The following is a 19,704-nucleotide window of genomic DNA, read 5'->3' on the forward strand; positions in this document are numbered from 1 at the left end:
ACCGCAACCAGCCTGTTACGGGCTTCCTGTACTATTTTCTGTGCTGGTTGCAACACAAGGTGACACAAAAGCCAGAAACCTCAAAATTCACCCTGTGCTGCTCCAGCTTTGTTCTTGCCCATTCATAGCGGGGGGCAAAGTATCTATCTCAGTTTCTGATCTCCCAGGGCCTTGACGGGGGTGTTGCACTGGTGCTGTTTGAAAGGGTAATTTAAGGGGTGGGGGGAAAGGAATGGACAGACTTACTTTTGTCCAGTATGTTACCTGAAACAGACAGAGGCAAGCCCTCCCTCAAGAGAGGGGGCCAGGGTCTCCCACAAAGGGCCAGCAAACTTGTCCCAAAGGGGGAGACCCAGCAGGGCTCATGTTGCAAGGCAGTGTCAGTGGCTGAAAGGTGGCTATACAGATGGCCTGGCATGAGGGGGAGGGGGGTTGTTAGGCCTACTCTGGCAGCACAGTCCCTCAGCTTCATGCTAACCCCCCCTCCTCCCTGCCTCTTCTGGGACAAACCCTCCCTTACTTCCTGCTCCTCCAATGCCACCTCTTCCTCCAACTCCCCCCACCCCGATCCCCATCCCGCTCTCCCTCTGTGCTCCCCCCTGCCTCCACCCCTCCCTCCCCTGATCCCCCATCCCTCTCACCCCGATCCCCCTGCCCCCACCCCAACCCCTCCATCTCTCTCACCCCAGCCCCAATCCCTCCCTCCCCCACTCTGATCCCCCTGCCCCACTCCGATCCTCCATCCCTCTCACCCCATCCCCTCCCACACCCACTCCGATCCCCCATCCCTTACCCCTTCCCCAACCGCTCCCTCCCCCACTCCAATCCCCCTGCCCCCACCCCTCTCTCCCTCTGTGCTCCCCCCTGCCCCAAACCGTCCCTCCCTGATCCCTCTACCCCACCCCGCCCCTCTCACCCCCGCCCCTTTCCCGGCAAGGGGCCGCTCATTATCTTCCCCTCGCGCTCTGCAGCCAGCACCCCCGTCGGGGCTCCGCTCTGAGGGGGGACAGCGCGCGCCCTACCCCCCGCCGCCGCTTGGCACGTGCCCCCGCCCGTCCTTTACACCCCGGCCGGGCCGCCTTCAGCAGGCAGCGCACGGTACCGCAATCTGCGGCGGCCATTGACGTCAGAGGGGGGCCCGCACATGACCCCGAGGGGACCAATCAGAGCCGCCCTGAGTGGCTGCCGCTGCGGCTGCTGCTGCAACAATCTGTCGGCGGAGCCACTCCGCTCCTCTCCGGCCGCCGCAGCCACATGCCCACGCTCCGCGCCGGCTGCACGCGCCCCCCCGCACACGCGCCGCGCCGGGGGTCCGGGGCAGAGACCCGCGCTCCCCCCCCGCTCCCGCGCAAGGCGGGTTCCCCTCCTCCGCCCCACTCCGCGCGCGCGGCCAACTGCCCCGTCAGTCCCCCGCGCCCGTGCCGGGCTCTGCCCCTGCGCCCCGCTGAGCACGCTCCGCGGGGGCATGGCTCTGGCCCAGTGAAGCCCGCCGGAGGAAGCCGGGACGGCGCTGACAAGAGGGCAGAGACGCGCTGGTTGTAGTTGAAACAAGGAATTTTTTTTAATTGCTTTCTTCCCTGTTTGGGGGGTGGTTCATTCCCTCCCCCCCCCCATCCTCTTGGACAGTTTTTCCTCCTCCCCTCGGCGGTTTTTTTGGGGGGGGTTTTTTATTATTATTTTTTTAAACCTTTTTTTTTAAAAAAAGGCGGTTGACGTTCAGCAAGACGCCAACGCTGCTATGGATTTTACCGGCAGCTCGGGTGGGGGCAGCGATCACCGACAGATCGAGGAGAGCAAGCCGCTGCTGGGTGAAATGTCTGCTACTGAGGGGAGTAAAATGGGTGCTGCGCGTTGCAGGCGACCCCTTCTGCACTGCAATGGCATGAGGTATAAACTGCTGCAAGAGGGGGACATCCAGGTTTGTGTCATCAGGCACCCCCGGACATTTCTTAGCAAGATCCTCACCTCCAAATTTTTGAGGAGGTGGGAGCCTCATCATGTAACCCTGGCAGATAACAGCTTAGCCTCAGCTACAGTAAGTACCCTGTTCTCACATGCTCCATATCTTCCTCAAAGAGCAGGACACACTCCAGTCCTGCAACACAGAGCTAGCTCCCCGTTGCTGAATTTAATGCCTTGGCTCTGTTTGCTCTGTAACACAAGACAGCCCTGTTGTCAGATTAATGTTGACTATGCCTCTTCGTCAACGCAGGCAGCTCAATTTTATGTCCACCTACAGTCTACTAGAAAATCAATGTTGTTAAGTTACATCTCGGGGATGGTTAGGAAATCTACAAAAACCTGCCTACTATAGAGTGCTTGGTGATAGCTATGTTAGGCTTTTAAAATTAATTGCCTGAATGTGTGTAATGTATAACCAGAATGGTATATTGCTTTCAAAAATGCCAGGCAAGTCTGAATCTTGCTGTGTTGGAAGAAGGGTTCAACCAGAGGTCTACCTTAATTTTTTTTTTTTTAAACCCCAGTTGCCTACATTCATAATTTTGTTCTGTGATAACATGGGGAAAAAAAACTTGACTAAAGCAAATCTCATTGAACTAAAAAAGTAAAAAGAAAAGTAAGTACGCATAGTAACTGATGGAAAACAAATATTCTCTTTGCACAGGACTGGAAAATGAAAAATTAAAGAATCTGTTCTTCCCTATCCCTCTGTGTGTGATTGTGTGTATGTGTATATGTGCACACGTGTGCACATGTGTGAATGAACCCCAATGTCCAAAACCCTGTTGTTGGGAATTTTTTTTTTTTTTTTGCAACTATAAATAGTGTTTGCTAACTTGTAATTTTATTGTGTTTTAAAGGCAAATCTCGTTTTTATTCTGTGTGTGATATTTTTATGGTTTTGTCCCCTGGGAATGTGACAGTGATATGAAATTAGGATATTTTAACAATATCTAAACTAAAATCTGCAGATGACATTTGAGGTATTGGCAAGGTTGGAGGTAGGGAGGAGGGAGACAGGATGCTTTTAATTTAGAAACCAGATACTTTTAGTATGGACCGTGAATATGCTTTCTTGGTCTAGGCCTTGTTGTTGGTTCTGATTTTGGTGGTCACTTATCCTATCCTATCCTATCTCCTATCCAATCCAGACACTGACAAAGTGGAATGAAATATGGTAGTCTCCTTTAGGGTTTTCTCTCCCTCATTGAGGACAATGTAGAAAACCAAGTTATAAGCAAATATTACCAACACAAAAGATACATATAGCAATATATACTAGCCTTAAAAATATGGAGAGTGTGTGTGTGTATACATGTAATAAAAAATTACACATATATAAAACATGTGGTATCTATACATTTAAAGGATCCAATGGGATTTGGTGCAGCAGTATGAACCAATGAAATTTAATGAGTTTACACACGTATTTACAGTCATATAAGACTTTAGGTAGATAGTGGTTTAATTCTGGCTTTTTGATTTTTGTGTAAATACCTTCTTTTTCCTCAGTGGATCTTCTGTAGAATAGAACAGGTATATTGGCTTAACTCTGTCCTTCCGATAGGAAACTCACAATGTGGGACTGTGAATTAGCCTTTATATGGGTGTCCATCAGTGGTCTATTTGGATGAGTTTCCTTCAGTCAGTGGTGTATTTGAAGGTTTATTTCAAACATGGATGTAACTTTATATGAGGTCAGCACACACGTAAATGTTCAAGGTCTCTTTAACACAGAATTCTGACATACAGAGTATCTCAAGCGGGATCATCAACAGGAGTTATCTGTAGGTAGACCATCTGCCCACCCTGAAGGGCCTGATGTCGTTCTTTTTCGTACCTAATATGCTGCCACCATGCCATCTTCTGTTGTTCTATTGAGTTATCCAGGATGTTCACATGCCCAGAAGAATATTAACCTCTCCCTGAAAACTGAGCTACTGGTAGGAAAGAAGCAATAGGCAATGAAGCATTAAAGGAGAATCCCCCAAAGGAAACATGAGTATAGAACAAGTTTGGGTTCTGCATCATTCTGTGAAGATACTCTGAGGGGCAGAGCGGAAGTTGAATACTAATGGCGAAAGGCATTTTCTTTGCAGTGGCCATACTATCTGAAAAGGAAAAAAGAGGTGTAATACCTGATATTGATATGGGTAATCATATTTGTGCTTAATATATTTAAAAAAATAGAAAATAAAAATACACCAGAGATTAATTTTTATGTGCGCAAAGAAAGCACACTACCTCTTTCTTTCTGGCAAGGTTTTAACTCTATTTCAGACACCAGGATAGTACTTTCTGAAAGAATTTCCCATTCAGTTTATGCTAGTTCTCTAATTAATACGTGGTTTTCTCTCATCCTATCTCCTTAAGATGCATAATTAACAAAAATATACTAAATCACTCTGTCATTCCATGCACCAATGTCTCATGTTGCTGGTCTCATTGTTTTCTGTGGGAGCTCCATTTTGTTGAGTGGTGCTTATTTGTGCTAGGTCTTGCACCTGAAATGATCATTTCTCAGTGCCAGTTTACTAAGTAAATACAGTATGTTTAGGGCTAAGTCCTGCTTGCCTTATGTATGCATGCAGATAGCCTCATTGATTTCCAAGGGACTACTCAGCCAAGCAAGGGGAGCAGAATATTCCCCATAATTATGTACTTGTTGCCTGAATGTGTGGATCTGTATTCAATCATGTTTATAGACATTTGATCTTGGATATTTAAATTTATTTTTGTAAAATGCCAGGTGTATACCATTCAAACAGAAATCACTGTTGGTTTCAAGATAAGGTAGAAATGGAAAACATATTGAGTGCCTAAAATTAGGCACTTAAATCCATACTTGGGTATCTAAATAGAAGAGGCTTGACTTTTTTTTTTTTTTTCCCAGAGCTAGGGAACCATCTGTAGGTTCCATTGAAGGAGGCAGCATTGTGGGCACTCAGCACATCTGAAAACAGGCCTACTTTAGCACTTGCAGCTTTCCATGTTCAAAGTGCTCTACAAACATTCGCTAATTAATCTTCGCATCATCACTGTGCAAATCCTGTGGCACAATGAGTTTTACCGCATCCTACATAAGAGGAATAAAATTGAACCAGGAAATAACCTCACTGTATTTTGTGTTTGAAAGCAAAAGTTGTGGGGGCAGCCAAAATATTAAACCTTGATCTAGCCAGGTCTGCACATAAATGGTATGGATAAGATATTTGTTAGTCACAGACATTTGATATCCTCTTTGTTATCGCCTGGGACATATGTGACTGAAATCCACCCCCAGAAACTTTTATTTGCTAACCAACTCAAGTCCAGGCATTGGGTTATTTTGCATCTGGATTGTCCATCTGTTGTTTGTACCTCTGATAGACACTGTTCCATGTAGAAATGTGTATAATAAACCAGGATCTGTTGTTTTGTAAAGATAGGTGACTTTTTCCATTGTTTAATTAGGAAAATATGCATTCTGGCTCTGAGAAGACAGCTTTCCTTGGAGAATCCACTAAGCAGGGAAATAAAGAGAGAAATATTTAGGCCATCTTATTTTAGTGACAGAATTCACAACGTTTACAAAAATCACATGATACATTTTTTCAACGCTGTGAATGGTAAATGCTTCAATTATAATTAACCTGTATAAAGTAAAAATAGGAATCACTTTACATTAATTTTATGATAAATTGTTGGCATGAGCACCAAAGTAAAGACATGAAAACCGTGCTCTGTTCTACAGAGGAGAGACTCTCTTAACCCTGGTCTACACTGAGAAATTAAATTGACTTAGCTATCTGTCTCTTGGAAGGTGTGAAAAATGTGCACCCTTCAGTGCTGTAGTTAGGTTGACTTAACTCCCAATGTAGCGGTGCCTAGGCTGATGGAAGAAACAACCTTTTGGTGGTCTGGATTAACTACCATGATGGAAAAAACAGTTCTGTCTCTGTAGGAAGTGTCTATATTATGGTGCTGCAGTGGCACAGCTGCAGTGCTGGAGCTGTGCGGCTGTAGCATCTGTAGGGTAGACAAAGCCCTTCCTGTAGATGTTGGGATTTTGCCTGATCTGTATTTTATTTCCATTGTTTGTTTTGTTTCTCATTTCTCTTCAGACGATTTGCTTTATACATGGCATAGTTTCATGAATACACATACATCCTGTGTAGGCTATGCAGCTGCTGTGCAGGAATATATATACATATATATTTTATATCAGTCAGCTTTGTAGCTAGTTTTCTTTCTTTCTTTCTTTTTTTAAAATCTTTCAATGCCAAATGTCCCAATAGGACGTTTTAATATTTACAAACTTCATTTGCCAGATAACAACTTGCTTGGGGACAAATCTGACTTTCTCCCTATGGGAGGAATGATGTTTGTTTGCTTTATAAACATTTATCAAACTCTAAATGACCGTGCATTTGCAAATATTCTTTCTGGGATTTTTTTTTTTAAATAGGGTCTGCCTTTGTGTAGGGATTATTTGGTTAGTGGCAATGACTGTAATAAAAAAGATCAATGATAATCCATTTTAACCTCTTTTCTCTAAATCATTATGAGGAGAATGAGAATTAACTATTTTGAGTACAAAGATGAAAATGAAATTTTCAATAGTTTTCAGGTGCCTGTCTTAACTGGACTTCTGTAGAATCTCTTTCCGTTCCCTACTTTGCCCCTTTTGTGTGTCTTCTTTTTTTCCCTTCTGCCTCTTCCCTTTCATTTGGTTTCTTCCTTCGCTTGGAGTATAATCTAGCAGATTTTACTCTGAGTGCAATTGGTTTTTAGTCCCTGGAGTTTACGTGTAACATACATGCATACAGCAAAAAAGGGGAGGATGAAGTAAGCAGTTCATTTGCACTCTTGTAGTATGACATACTCCTAGTAATTCCATCTGGGAAGACAAGGCATAATTGCAAGCATGAAATTACTCATTAACATCCAGTTCCTTGAGGGGAAAAAGTAGCTTTTTTTAATACATTTCTTACTTATTTTTAGTTTCACTTTTACAGGCAGGTTGGATATAATGGAACATAACCAATCCCATTCAAAACTGGAAATAATCCTGAAGAGAATTCAGAGCTGTTCTGTGGGAAATATATTTAAAAGAAGAATGGAAGTTATAGTCACCCAGGGAGCTTATGAATTGCATATACACTCACTGCTTAGATAGGTGTTTATATGTGATCGAAAATAAATGAAGCAGGTACAGGAAAATATGCTTGAAATTAGGAAAGGGGGAACAGAGATTTGAATTCATTTTTCAAGACCAAATGGAAGCTATTGTGCTGTTGCATGTTTTTTGAACTTTTCTTTCCTCTGTTGTCTTAAAATCAAGGGAAGAATTGCTATCAAGAAAGAATTTTTGTTTTCTTGAGCACAGGCTCCCATTTAGTTAGAAAAACATGGTTTTAAAAATTAAATTTCCCTTGGAAAAACAATTTGATCAAGGGGGAAATATTATGCAGAACTTGAAAGTTTCACAATATGCTTAAAAACAGAACCACATTTAGAGGGTTCCTAAAATCCAAACACCATCAGGTTCCCCAATTTCTAATTAAAGTAATAATAAAAATAAACAGTTACTTGATAAGCCAAGTAAGCAGTGGTGCTGGAACAATTTGTATAGTGGGGGTGCTGAGAGCCATTGAACCAAACTGTAAATTCTGTATATGATGGAAACCACTTCAAGCCACAAGCCAGGGGGTGCTGTAGCACCCCTAGTTCCAACACCTATGTAAGAAAGTGCCAACTCCTCCTCATGTTCCAAAATCTGTACGTTTGCTGATATCAATGGGACTCTGCCAACATAAGTAAGGCAAGTTTGGCTCCTGAATCAGGACAGATAGGGAATAAATTTAAGAGAATAATTTTCTAGTGCACCATAAAAATGAAATACTATATTAAATTTTCCTTATGAAATAATGTGTCTGAGAGCAGCAAGTCAAAATATTTCATATTTCCAATTAATGCTCTCCTTTGTTATACATAAATGTGTAATGCATATGTTTGTCCATGCTTGCATATGTTGGTGTGTTCTCTTAGTCATACAATATGATTAAGCCCTGTATCAGCCATCAGAATAGTTTCTTCGGGCTCATAAAAAAAAAAAAAAATTAATTCTGGAATGTGTAGATAACCGTTGGTAATGTGGAGGTTTTTGCTAATTGTGCCCAAAGTAGTATTCCTTCTATATTTCACTAATAACATCATCTGCATTGGAAAAAAAATCCAGCTGTCCTGCAGACTGTAAATGATTTGTTAGATGTTATTCTGCTGTAAATGACAGGCCATTTATATTATTATCTTAGCCATAACTTTGTTTAAAGACATAACTGTTAATTTTTTAAAAGTTGTTTCACCTCCATCAGACATTGCTTTAGGGATTATCTTCAAAAGAGTAAAAAAACAGGGTATCTATGTATCCACTACTGCCATGGAATTGTCATAGAACTTGAATACAATTCCCAACCGGAAGCCATATTTTTTTCAGTAGGATGAGAACTCTTTTAATACCAGTAGCATAAAAATCCTCATTTGTACATTTTACGTTTTCATGGACATGCGCAAGAAAGGCGCTCATAAATTCCATTCTGTTTTATGTATCTTATTTATCATTGGAGAAAAGATGCAATGCTAACCATTACATAATGACAGGTCCCAGGAGGAAGCTTGCAGGTTGCCTTGTGTACTGAGCAGAAGTCTGATTCTGCAGTGGGAATTGAGGGTTCTCAGCACCTTGGAGGAGAAGGTCCTCAAGTGATTGTGAGATCATCTTTCTTTTTAATATGAATGTTGCAGCTAGTGATGGAAAAAACCTATTACCTAATCTAGTCCAGAATATGGTCCCCTGGTAGAACATTTATTAAATATTATACTTGTGCTTAGTTAAAAGGCTATCTGATGATGTGTGTCATTGTGTTGGCATTATGACCATATCGGTTTATAGGTTTGGACTACAAAGAAGAGAGAGAACTCCTGGCCCCGGTAAGATCAATGGCAAAACTCCCATTTACTTAAATGGGGCCAGGATTTCACACACAAGTACTGGAGGAAAAAGACAAACAGATTTAGTACAACGGTGAAGAATGATTCTGGAACTCATTAATTTCACAGATTTTTTTTTTTTTAATCTACATTCAACCTGTTTACTATTTTGAAGTCTATGAATGCTAGCAGATGCTAAATATGTGATACAGTAAAATGCTTTCTCTCATAATCCCTTATTTTTTCACGCTTAAAGCACACCTCATTTAGGACTGCAGAACTCTTTATTCCAGGTAAAGAATGAAAGAAAAGACTTCATGGTGATAGTTGAGAAACCAGATTTTGGCTTGTTGGTTAGTGTTGCAACTTTACTGTGTATGTATGTGGTGTAATTATCTATATACGTGCATAGTGTATAATTCTATATGCATTAGAACACATGTATGCATATCTGTAGATGAGTTATGTAAACATACATGTAATATGTATAGAACATACCTGCGCGCGCACCCGCAAACACTCATTAAATATAGCGTATCTGGGATTTGGCCAGATTAATATTAGTTTGTGGCATATAGACTGATGGCAAGAAATGGGGGGGAAGGGGGAGAGAACCAGTCTTTTAAAAAAAACAAAAAAAACAACATTGTAACCGAACATATCGATGACTAGTAAATTCTTAACTCTTGGGGTTGAGGAGAAACGTGTGAAAACATGAGCCCTAAAGGCTCAAAAAACAGATGCCAAATAATCCCTCCCCCAAATTCATTTTAAAATGAATCTCATGATTTACTGAGGCCTGGCTCACAATTTTTGAATGTTTGCAGTTGGCAGTCATGCACTCTGATGCAGCAAAGGAACAGTCATCTCCTTGAATGTTTCTGTATTAAAACTGGCGTGTAACGAATGGGACAGTTCACAAAAACGGGGGAATTATGCAAAGAGGCTGGAGCCTGGAGAGTCAGGTACAAGAGCTAGGAGGCGTAAAGGCTATTTTAATCAGACTTTTCTAACTGAATTGGAGTGCAGCTCAACTCAAGAGAGCTCCTCTCTCTGAGAAACCAAATAAGGCATCTGCTGGTTTGGGTTGACTCCCTGGGTCATCTGGGATAGGTGATAGGATCGGTCAGTCAAGGACTGCCTGTGACCTATGCTAATGAATAAGATCCAAACCGAAAATAGCCAAATTCACCCTTGGTGTCACTCCACTGATGTTAATAAAGTAATGCAAGGAGGGGATTGTTCATGTGTGAATGGCCTGCAGCTTGATAAAGTGCAATGCCCAGATAGAGCCAAAAACATTCATTAAAATGTTCATGGGCAGAACTCTATCAAAGGAACCTCTTCTGGTTGGTGGACATGGCTGATTTCAAGTACTGGTGAGGCTCACCTACCTCTGTGCAGATAGAGCCCGAGTCCTGCTCTTTGATGATCAGATGTCTACTGTGCTGAGCAGCGAGGTTCCAGCCTTCCCTTGGATAACTGGCCATCTTATCAGTGAGGGGCTCACCTGAAGCCTTCCAGCCTGACACAATCCGTCTGTAAACACATTTAGCATGAAATGGCTGGGAGCGTACAGCCCTATGGCAGGGCACAGATTGAGGGCGTGGTTGTGGCTAGCCCTACTCACGTGTAGCAAGCTGGGAAGAAAACACAAGAAACGACCACTCCTGCGCCGGGGCTAATCAGTCTCTGTCCCATGGGCTCCTACAGAGTAGTACGCGCCGCCAGTGCTGACCGCAGTGATCCTTTTCATGAACCACTGAGCCCAGTGGAGCAGGGCCAGCACCTCGGGGGCATATGCATGATTTGTTGAAATGTATTAATATTCGTTAAACAGGATTGTGGTACACGGGTAATGAACATAACTACAAAACAGTGAGTTTTTTTTGATCCGTTCTCAAACCCAAGCAAATAAAAACCTGGGGGCAGAGAGAGGAAGGGGAAAATCTCCCAATGAGCCTTGCCATGATTTGCTGTATCTTGAGGGGAAGGAAGAAAGCAGAGAGAAGAACTGATCTGTTGAACCTGTGTCTGTGATTCAGTGAAATGGGTTCTGGTGTTTCCCTGAGTGACTCTGGGTCAGAATGTGGTATTGCGAACACATCCTCCTCATTCAAAGTTCCCGAAAGCATCCTGCCACCTTCAGCCTCACCGCCACTTTCACCTCTGTCCCTTTGTGTCATGTCTTCTGAGTATACTGCCAATTTAAAATCTGTACTTGCCCATGCATTTACGTGTATAAAACGTGTCCTCGCCGTTTTCACTCCCGTTGCGTTTTAGAGCTCGTGCATTGTTAGCACAGACAGCATTTTAAAGGCCTGATGGTGACATTCAGGCATGTTGCCCCAAGGAGCAGCTTGTGCATGGATTGTGCCTCTAAAGGTGCAACTCCCAGCTCCCTGGAGCATGGGAGGATGATACAGCCTGCAGCCATCCTTTTGCTGTCTAGCTGAGATGAGTGGGGTAGGGCCAGGATCCTGCTTCCTTTGTGGGAGTAGCCTCCATGCTCAGGGAATGCTCTTGTGTTTGGCCCTTGCATGGGATGCACAAAGTGGGAAGGGTCCCTCCATTCTCTCCCCTCCCCAGTGCCTTTGCATTAGGGCCAAGCCTAAACATCTGATTGGTTTTTCCACCGATGCTGTTTGCTTTTTGCATTTCAATCAGCTTGGACAATGAAACTAGCCTGGTAGGGTCCCTTTCTGGTTCTCACACCCTTGCCCAGAGCTTCCAGTATTGCCAGATCTTGCAGTTTTATCATGAGTCTCATGGTGTGATGTTTTCCTTAAAGCCCAGCTGCTGGGATTGAGAGATTGATGAGATTCTCTGGAAAGTAAGTTCCTAGCTCTTGTAGTGGTGGAGAAAAGCTTAAAAACATGAACCAAGAAACCAGAAGGCAGATAAATAAAGAACCTCAAATATATTATTTTTTAAAACTCATCACGTTTAAGCCAATCTCATGAATTTTTGGTATAAATTACCAAAATAATTGAAAATGGTGTGATTATATTGTGTTTTGATAAAATATGCAGAATTTGTCATTTTTTGGTGCAGAATTCTTAATTTTTTGGCGCTGAATTCCCTCAGGAGTAAACAAAGGATGACTAATGAACTGCTCTGGGATACTATGGCTTTGAGCTGTATTATGAAATACAAGCAGCAAATTTCCTCCCTCAGTGTGTGGAAATGAGGTGTTTTGATGAAAGGTGCTCTGTAGGTGCAAAATATTAATCTTTCTATTGTTGGTTTGTTGCCTCTCCTCCTCCCCCTCCCGCCCCCGGTCCCACTCTTCGGGGTTCTCTCTCACTCTCAAGTTCTCTAATTTATCCTTCACTACGATTTGGGAGGGGAGGTTAGGATTGAAATAGAGAGTAACATGGTTTCCAGAAATACAATGCAGACTCTTCCTCCTCTCCCAGAGGAGTAAATGGTTTGTGCAGAGTCCTGGCACCGAAGAACATGTCTGGTTTCCAACCAAATAATGTGACCATTGAGAAAAATTTAAAACATCCGCTGGAACAGAACTCCTCTTCTGCTGAAGATGAAAATGCAGATGCAGCCAAAGAGTCTCTATTCTGATGGGAAACACATCTGCTAGAGTTACAAAATGCATTTTGGGTGACTTGTTTCATGCTTCATCAACTGCAGAAAAGTAACAAGTTGAAATTCAAATGAAATACTCTTTGCCGTATGTACACTTTTGTACTAAACGTTGAAGGTAAGAGGAGTGATAATGCTTGTGGTCTCAGAGCGCAGGGTTTGTCTGCAAACCCTAATGGTGAGACTGCCTCCTTATTCTCGCCTTTATCTACTGGCATGTTAGGCACCTGATTAATAATTGCTTTCTCTGGATGCCTTTTATCTCTGGCCTTGCTCAAAGTGGTTTTGTCTAATCTACGGCAAGCCATTCCTCATGTTCCCATCGGAGCAGTATCTAGGGTTGAACTCTTTCAGGCTAACCCATTTTTAAATATGGTGAAGCCAACCAACGTGGGTGGGGTTTGACTGTGTATAAACTGGTCTCTACTGGAGACAGAAGGCCTGGGGAGAGATACTGAGCTCCTAGCTGGTGCCCATCTGGCTAAATGTAGATGATAGGTCAGATTCTCAGTTGGTGTAAACTGGCATTGTTCCAGTGAGTGGATATACGCTAGCTGAGGATCCGAACAGGTCCTGCCTCATCTGTGCCCCACAAGGACAACCCACTCTGCCATGCAGTTTTCTGGTGCTATTGAAGCTGTATGGACTTGTATGCTTTTTTTTTTTTTTTTTTTTAAATCATCATGAAGCAAATTAAACAAAATGGCTGGCAGTTAGAGATCAGGTCAGCACCCTCTTTATATGAAAATAGAGGTCTTTGAGTTGATGGTTGAAGTGTTCTTGTGATTCAAGAACCTTCGACTGATCTGTGTAAAAAGATTTGTAGGGGCTTTAATACAGCATAGGTTCTTACCATGGTGTAAATATGGCCTTCTGGTGCGAGTCCCAGTGTGATGGGGCCTGTATCTGTATGTGTGTTCCCTTGTTAATGAACTTTTGGCCTCGATTTTTAATTCTTTTTGTATTTAAATTGGTGGGTTGCCTGTATTGTCTCATGCTTTCTGATTTATCATACCCATTTTTTCTCCATCATTCGAAGGCTAAGATAAAGCTGCGGTGTTTTATTGCATTGTCTATGTTTAATAATGGAATTTGTAAAGGCTGTTTTTTTTTTTCTTTGTCAAATTCTCTGCAGAGGTGAGGGACATAAACTTGTCTGTGTGTTTTTCTGACTGTACAGTCTGTACCTGTAGGTCTTGTAAGTTGGTGTCGTGACTCTTGTTACTGATCTGAGATTCTTGCTGTGCTCAGCTTTCAGATTGCCAGACTGTTTCTGCATTTGTAAGAAAAAACTGTGCTGTTTCCAAACACTGTGAAGTTTTCCCATTCACTTCCTGTTTTTGCAGCACATGTTTGTGAAAAGTTCTTGCCATGTTTGCATTGTAGTTAGCACTAACGTAAATGCATTCAACATTAGCTACTGTATGTTCCTGGGCCCAGTGACCTGAGTTTCTCTTCAAGGTGTGTGATTACTCTTTGTTTATGCTAAGATTGACCTGTTTAAAAAAAAAAAAAAAAAAGACGTGCATGTACAAGTGAAAGCGCACAAAACTTTAACTGTGCAGTCAGGAGTTTGTGCATTTCACTCCCAATGGCCACACCAGTCAATAACCTAGTGATCTATACATGGGGCATTAGCTGGATATATGCTCAGTGTGCAGATTAACATGGAATAGCTATAAAGACCCAGGTCACAACCTTTATCTGACCACTTGAGGACTGCCTGCATGATCCCATGTGGGGTGTGTGTGTGTGGGATTCTCAAAACAAAGAAGAACCTTCATACAGTTGGACAGCACTGCATGTGAACTGCAGTAGACAGGGATGATGTCTCTGTACTGATGTGAATAGACTGTTGATTAGGTAGTACTTAATCAGCATAATATTTCACATCACGTTGCTCCCTAGAATGACACAAATGGGGCCTAGATGGTTCTGTGGCTTTCCTCTGTTGGATGGTTTTGTTTTTTAAAATTGTTCACGTTGTCCTTTGGACTTTGCTTCTTTTCACAGGATCTTGGTAGAAAGGGAGGGTGGGTTGTGGGGTGACTTCTAAGGCAGTCGGGTGCTTCCCCATAGGATAGGTCTCACTTTGACAGCAACATGAGATTTTTCACTGCTCAGGCTCCTAAGGTGGCAAAGGGAAGTCAAGGTGATGCTTTTGGTGTCCTGAGCAAAAGCGCTCTTTTTCCATGCTTAGTGTTGGTTATGTGGCTACTCTGCTATCCCAGCAATCTACTGTATAAGGAGCTGGCCTCTCACTGGCTGAAGGAATTTACTCAGTCTCTCATGTGGCACTGCAATTTGGGGGTAATTTTGTTGATTCTCCGGTCCTAAGATGTGTGTGTCTAGTCCATGAGATATGGACAGGCAGAACAGAAGAACTGATTGGGGGGAAATGCTATGATCTCCTCTCACCTTCCACTTGGACTGCCTCAAATTCTTTAGTGGTTCTCTGTGTGGGGGAGGGGCGGCATCTCCTTTAGCATATGGCTAGTTAGTGCAAAGTGTGGGGAGGTGAAAGAAAGTCCTTTTTCTAAAGCCTGCGGCTGGTCTTCTGCAGAAAATAAGATAACCCTAAGATAATCATGGCAATAGTTTCAAATTTGTTTCCAATCTAGTCTAACTAACCGGCTCCAAGGGAGAGAAATCCACTTAGAACAGTCCTTAACTATCTGCCTGCAAGCTAAAATGCGGTGTGAGAGGCGAGTCATTCTTAGGGACCTGCAATGGGAAGAGGGACTTTTGTAGCTGCACATAATTTCCTGGAAGTCTCTTCCATGTATAATGCAATAATTTAAGGGATGCACTAACTTCTTAATGTCATGTCACGTGTCTTCTTCATCAGTACATTGGAAGCCTTATTTCCTTTTATAGAGATCAGAGGCACTTCTCATAAATATAAGATGAAATTTACGAATATATACAGGGGATAGGTTACCTAGTTTCTCTATGAACCTGTCACCGTATGTCAGCCGTTATTTATAGAAGCAGCTGCATAAAGAAATGCATTTTGGAGGGTACAGATGTGAGCTCTTTGCTGCCTACTTCTGTAGTGAAGTGCAGCAGGAGGAGGGATGCTTCCTGTTTATAGCTGATTGCTGTCTGTCTGGATTACATAGCTCTCAGATGAAGTGGCATATCTTTACATCCGTGAGGCAAGGCCAGGTATAGGGAACCCTGCCTAGAGCTGTAAATGTAATGTAGTGCTCCTTGGCTTGTGTGAGGTGAAGTGTGTGTCTCTACAAGGCGCAAGTCTGCCGAATGTGATATATCCTGAATATGTAAGTGGGTAGTTTCAGTGCATCCCGTACACAGAACAAACACAGCAGCCCCAGCATGCCTGTTCGTCAGCTGGAGGTGAGGGTGCCTGGCGCTTCTGGAAATCATGCCCAAGGTGTCTCAAGTTGGACACCCACAGGCAGTGGCTGCTTTTTGAAAATGTTTTTCTAAGTGTCTGCATCTCCAACTGCCTCACCCTTTGCATACCCAGATGAAAACCACGGCATAATGAGTCCCTTGGCATTTGCCATAATTTATAACATGACCTTTTAGGAAAGCTCTTCCAACCTGAGGTTCACAACTGGAACTTTTTATCCGTGGCAGTTTTATTACATTAGAAACATTGCACAGGAAAGTGGTTCCTCTGTAATAGCTACTTGTTTAAAAAGGTGTCATTGTGTTACTGTGGATTTCATTGTTTAGTTAGAAAAGGATTTCCTACATCTTGGGTAAGTGTCAGGGTATAAATCTGGGCAAAAGCTGACTGTCATATATAGCCTGTGGTCCATTCTGTGATCACTTTGACCTGATCAGAATAAAGGAGTTTGTGTCTCCCGCCGCTATGACCTTATCTACCATTTAGTGATTATTGGGAGGATCACTGAAATCTTAGGGCCAGATTCTGATATCTATTTCTATCTTAGCAGCTGACTCCATGAGTGGTCCCATTGGTTTCAATAGCACAACTCTTAAAGTAAGAGTTATTCACCATGAGCCTGTATCAGCATATCGTAGTCTGTGGCAAGATGGCTAATTTTTTTTCCTTTTAAGGTACCTTTTAGATTCACTTATAACTGAGTTTTCCTTCATCTATGCCTTTGGGAATATCTCACTCAGCTTGGCAGTGTCTCAGTCCTCTGAATCCTGTGTGGGGGGAAAAAAGGCATGAAGCAAATTAACTAAAATGACTTGGAAGTGAAAGATCAAGTCAAAGCACTGTCAAGATGAAAATCTTTGAGTTGATGGGTGCAGTACACATGTGATTGGAGAGCCTTTAAATGATTTGAGTAGAAAAAACTGACCATGACAGAAAATGTAGCACTGGAGACTTCTAGGATTTAAACAAAAAATCTTGTCTCTGTCCGAGTGTCTCATTATTACTGTGATCTTGTGGTCCCAGCTACTGTGAACACAAAGAGCATTAGAGGAAGATCCTAGCAGAGTGTCCAAGTCTAAAAATGGGTTGAGGAATTGAGTGGGAGTAAACAACTAAAATTATTCTTCTGGCATCTTTAATAGCTTTGCCCATGTGGCTGCTGGTGCGCCCATTCCATTGCTTTTATTCATAGCATGTTTTCCTTTTGTTGGGAATGCGTTCTGCAGCATCAGTGAGTTGGTGTCTGTACCTCTAGTACTAACAATCCTAACTACTTATAATTAGTGAATTTGGTGACTGGCAGTCATTGACCTGAGAAGACGTAATAACAGACATAAGCACAATGTAGATTTTGCATTTGTTTACAGCGTATGTCAGAAATCTGACTTTTATTTTTCCAGCTCTGAACCACCTTAGTGTGTGTATTTTTAAACAGATGTATTTTAATTAAAAGAAATACTGGTTGAATGTATGGAGGCTGTGTCGTCAGTGCAAAAAATAGGGGTGTGTTTTTTGTTTTTTGTTTTTTTTGCTCAAGATAGCTATCTAGTGGAGATAAGGCATGGATAGTTTTTACCTCCATGACACTAGTAAAGTAGCCTCAGTGAAAGGTAGAAGGTTGACTTTGACTAGCTCTGGTAATTTCACTAGAGGTAAACTCTGCTTATGTCTTGTCTCCACTAGGATTGTATTTAGTTAGCTATCTGAGTGTAAACACGCACTTTTTTATTTTTGCAGTGAAGACAGCAAGAGAATCTCAAGGCCTAGAGGGTCAGAATCTTATCCCAGTTCTATCGTGCTAATAATGATCCCAGTTCCAACAGTGCTCATCACTAGTATCATTAGTGTAATGCCAAGGGAAGCATGATCAGATTTGGGCCCGGAAAGCAGAAGAATTTTTTAGGGAAATGGCTGGATTTTTAAAAAGGGCACTTTTTGAAAGGGCAGAAATCAGTACATTTTGCCTTTAATGCACAGATTCTCCCTCCCTGTCCCCACCCTTGCCCCCAAGATCAGCCATTTGGATTCCTTTTGAAAAAAGGGGCTTTTTGGAATCCTTCCTAGCAGAGATCCTGCTTTAGAAAAATAATACTTTCTGAGCTTTTGTGGTTGTCTGACCTTGTCTTTGTTTGGATTGTTCCTTCTTCAGCAGGGTGTGTGTGTGTGTCTGTGATTCAGACTCAGATTAGATAGGAGCTTCTACTGTTAGTAGGTATTTTTTCCCCCCATCTGAAAGCTTCTCTCCCCACATTAGAACCTTATATAAATATCTTCTTTTTAATCCTGAAAGAAATGGGGCCATTTCATGAAGGTATTATGTTTTGTGCGATACATTTGAGATAGCTGTAGGTACAAGAGGAAGTGAAAGCAGCCTCTGGAACAATGGGAAGGCTTTAAAAAGCTGCTTAGCTTGTGCCAAGTTTTTTTTTTTTTTTTTGGTTGTCATAGAAATGTGCCAGTCTGTGTCTCTCGCAGATGAGCTCACTAAATGAATGGTTGTGCAGGATGAGTCTGGTTTCAATGAAAACGTTTATACTTGAAGAGTGCAGATGGGCTCAAACCACAACTGAGAGTCCAAACATCCTTGCCCTCCCCCTAAAGTTCAGTGGCAGGAAGTGAAATCTAGATTTTTTGCAGTTTGGCCTCAGTTATGGGGGCAGGGGATGGGAAGGGCATACAGTTTTGTATTGGGCCTAACTGTTGCAAGGTGAGGTGGATGGAATGGATTCTCCTGCAGGACTGGGGTCTGCAAAACTTCATTTTCCTAGCTGAGGATGGTTGATATTGGCTGTGTTGTTGTTGCTTTAATGGTTTTGTGCAGCCTTTAACATAAGAGATCATTTATTGATATTGTTTTTTTAAAAATGAGCTAGATTAAGAGTAGTTGAAGTCTGACTCCACCAAAGTGGGTGTAAAATGCTACCGTGCTGGTTTGATGCCATATTACATCCACTTTGCCTGAGGTAAATTACTGCTCAGGGTGCAGGAGATTCAGGCCCATGAAGTATTGACAAATTCAAATACTACATGGCTTACTTATATCTGCATTAAGATGTGTTACCAAACTCTGCTTATCTACTAACCTAAGGCATTTCTAATAGCTCAGCACAACTTTCATAGGGCCTATCAGTTCCTGGGGCTGGATCCTTGTTTGCACTAAGGCCACTTTACATTGCCAAAGTGGTGTCAGGAGGTTTAAGTGGAAATGTGTAAAGTGTAAACCTGTGAACAGGTGGATTCCCACTGGCCTAAGGAGTTTGGCAGACTTGCAAGAAAGGTGACTTGGCTCTCTGTCTAAGCCCCAAAAACCCATCGCTTCCAGAGTATCAAAGACCAGTATATCTTCTGCCCTGCTCCTGGACTCCCCTATAGCCCTCTCGGGCTTTTGTTTCCATGCTTGCAGCAACCAGTTCACACTCAGAAGGAAACTCTCTTCCACTGCCAGGACTTCTCTTTTTTATCCCCCTTGTCAGGTGATTTTACTCATTGCCCTCACTTGGGGAGGCAGCTGTCTACAGTGCAAAAAACACCCATGGCAGTGAGTCTGAGCCTGGGTCTACAGACTCAGGTTTGCACTAAAAATAGCAGTGTGGACATTCCTGCTTGGGCTCTGAATCCTGGAACGGGGTGGGGGGGGGAGGGTAGTGGTCTCAGAGCCCAGCTCCAGCCTGAATGGGAATGTCTATACTACCATTTCTCATGTCGTAGTATGAGCCTCATGAAGTTGGGCTCTGTGACTTGCTGCTGCAAGGTTTTTTTTTTTTTTTTTTTTTTTTTTTTTTTTTTTTTTT

At 42.5% G+C, this 19,704-nt stretch overlaps 1 protein-coding gene across 2 annotated transcripts in view; it reads left to right on the forward strand.

Moving 5' to 3' along the window:
• The first annotated feature begins 1,694 nt into the window (after positions 1 to 1,694).
• Positions 1,695 to 19,704, forward strand: part of LOC113405000 (C-Maf-inducing protein) — a 164,297-nt gene continuing 146,287 nt past the window's right edge. For both annotated transcript variants that reach the window (XM_026663628.2, XM_026663629.2), the window contains exon 1: positions 1,695 to 2,035. In XM_026663628.2, coding sequence (XP_026519413.1) covers positions 1,739 to 2,035 — 297 coding nt within the window. In that variant the 5' untranslated portion in view covers positions 1,695 to 1,738. The remainder of the gene's footprint in view (positions 2,036 to 19,704) is intronic.

The sequence above is a fragment of the Terrapene carolina genome, unplaced genomic scaffold (genome assembly GCF_002925995.2).
Source record: "Terrapene carolina triunguis isolate 2854851 unplaced genomic scaffold, T_m_triunguis-2.0 Scaffold33891, whole genome shotgun sequence".
Lineage (NCBI taxonomy): Eukaryota > Metazoa > Chordata > Testudines > Emydidae > Terrapene > Terrapene triunguis.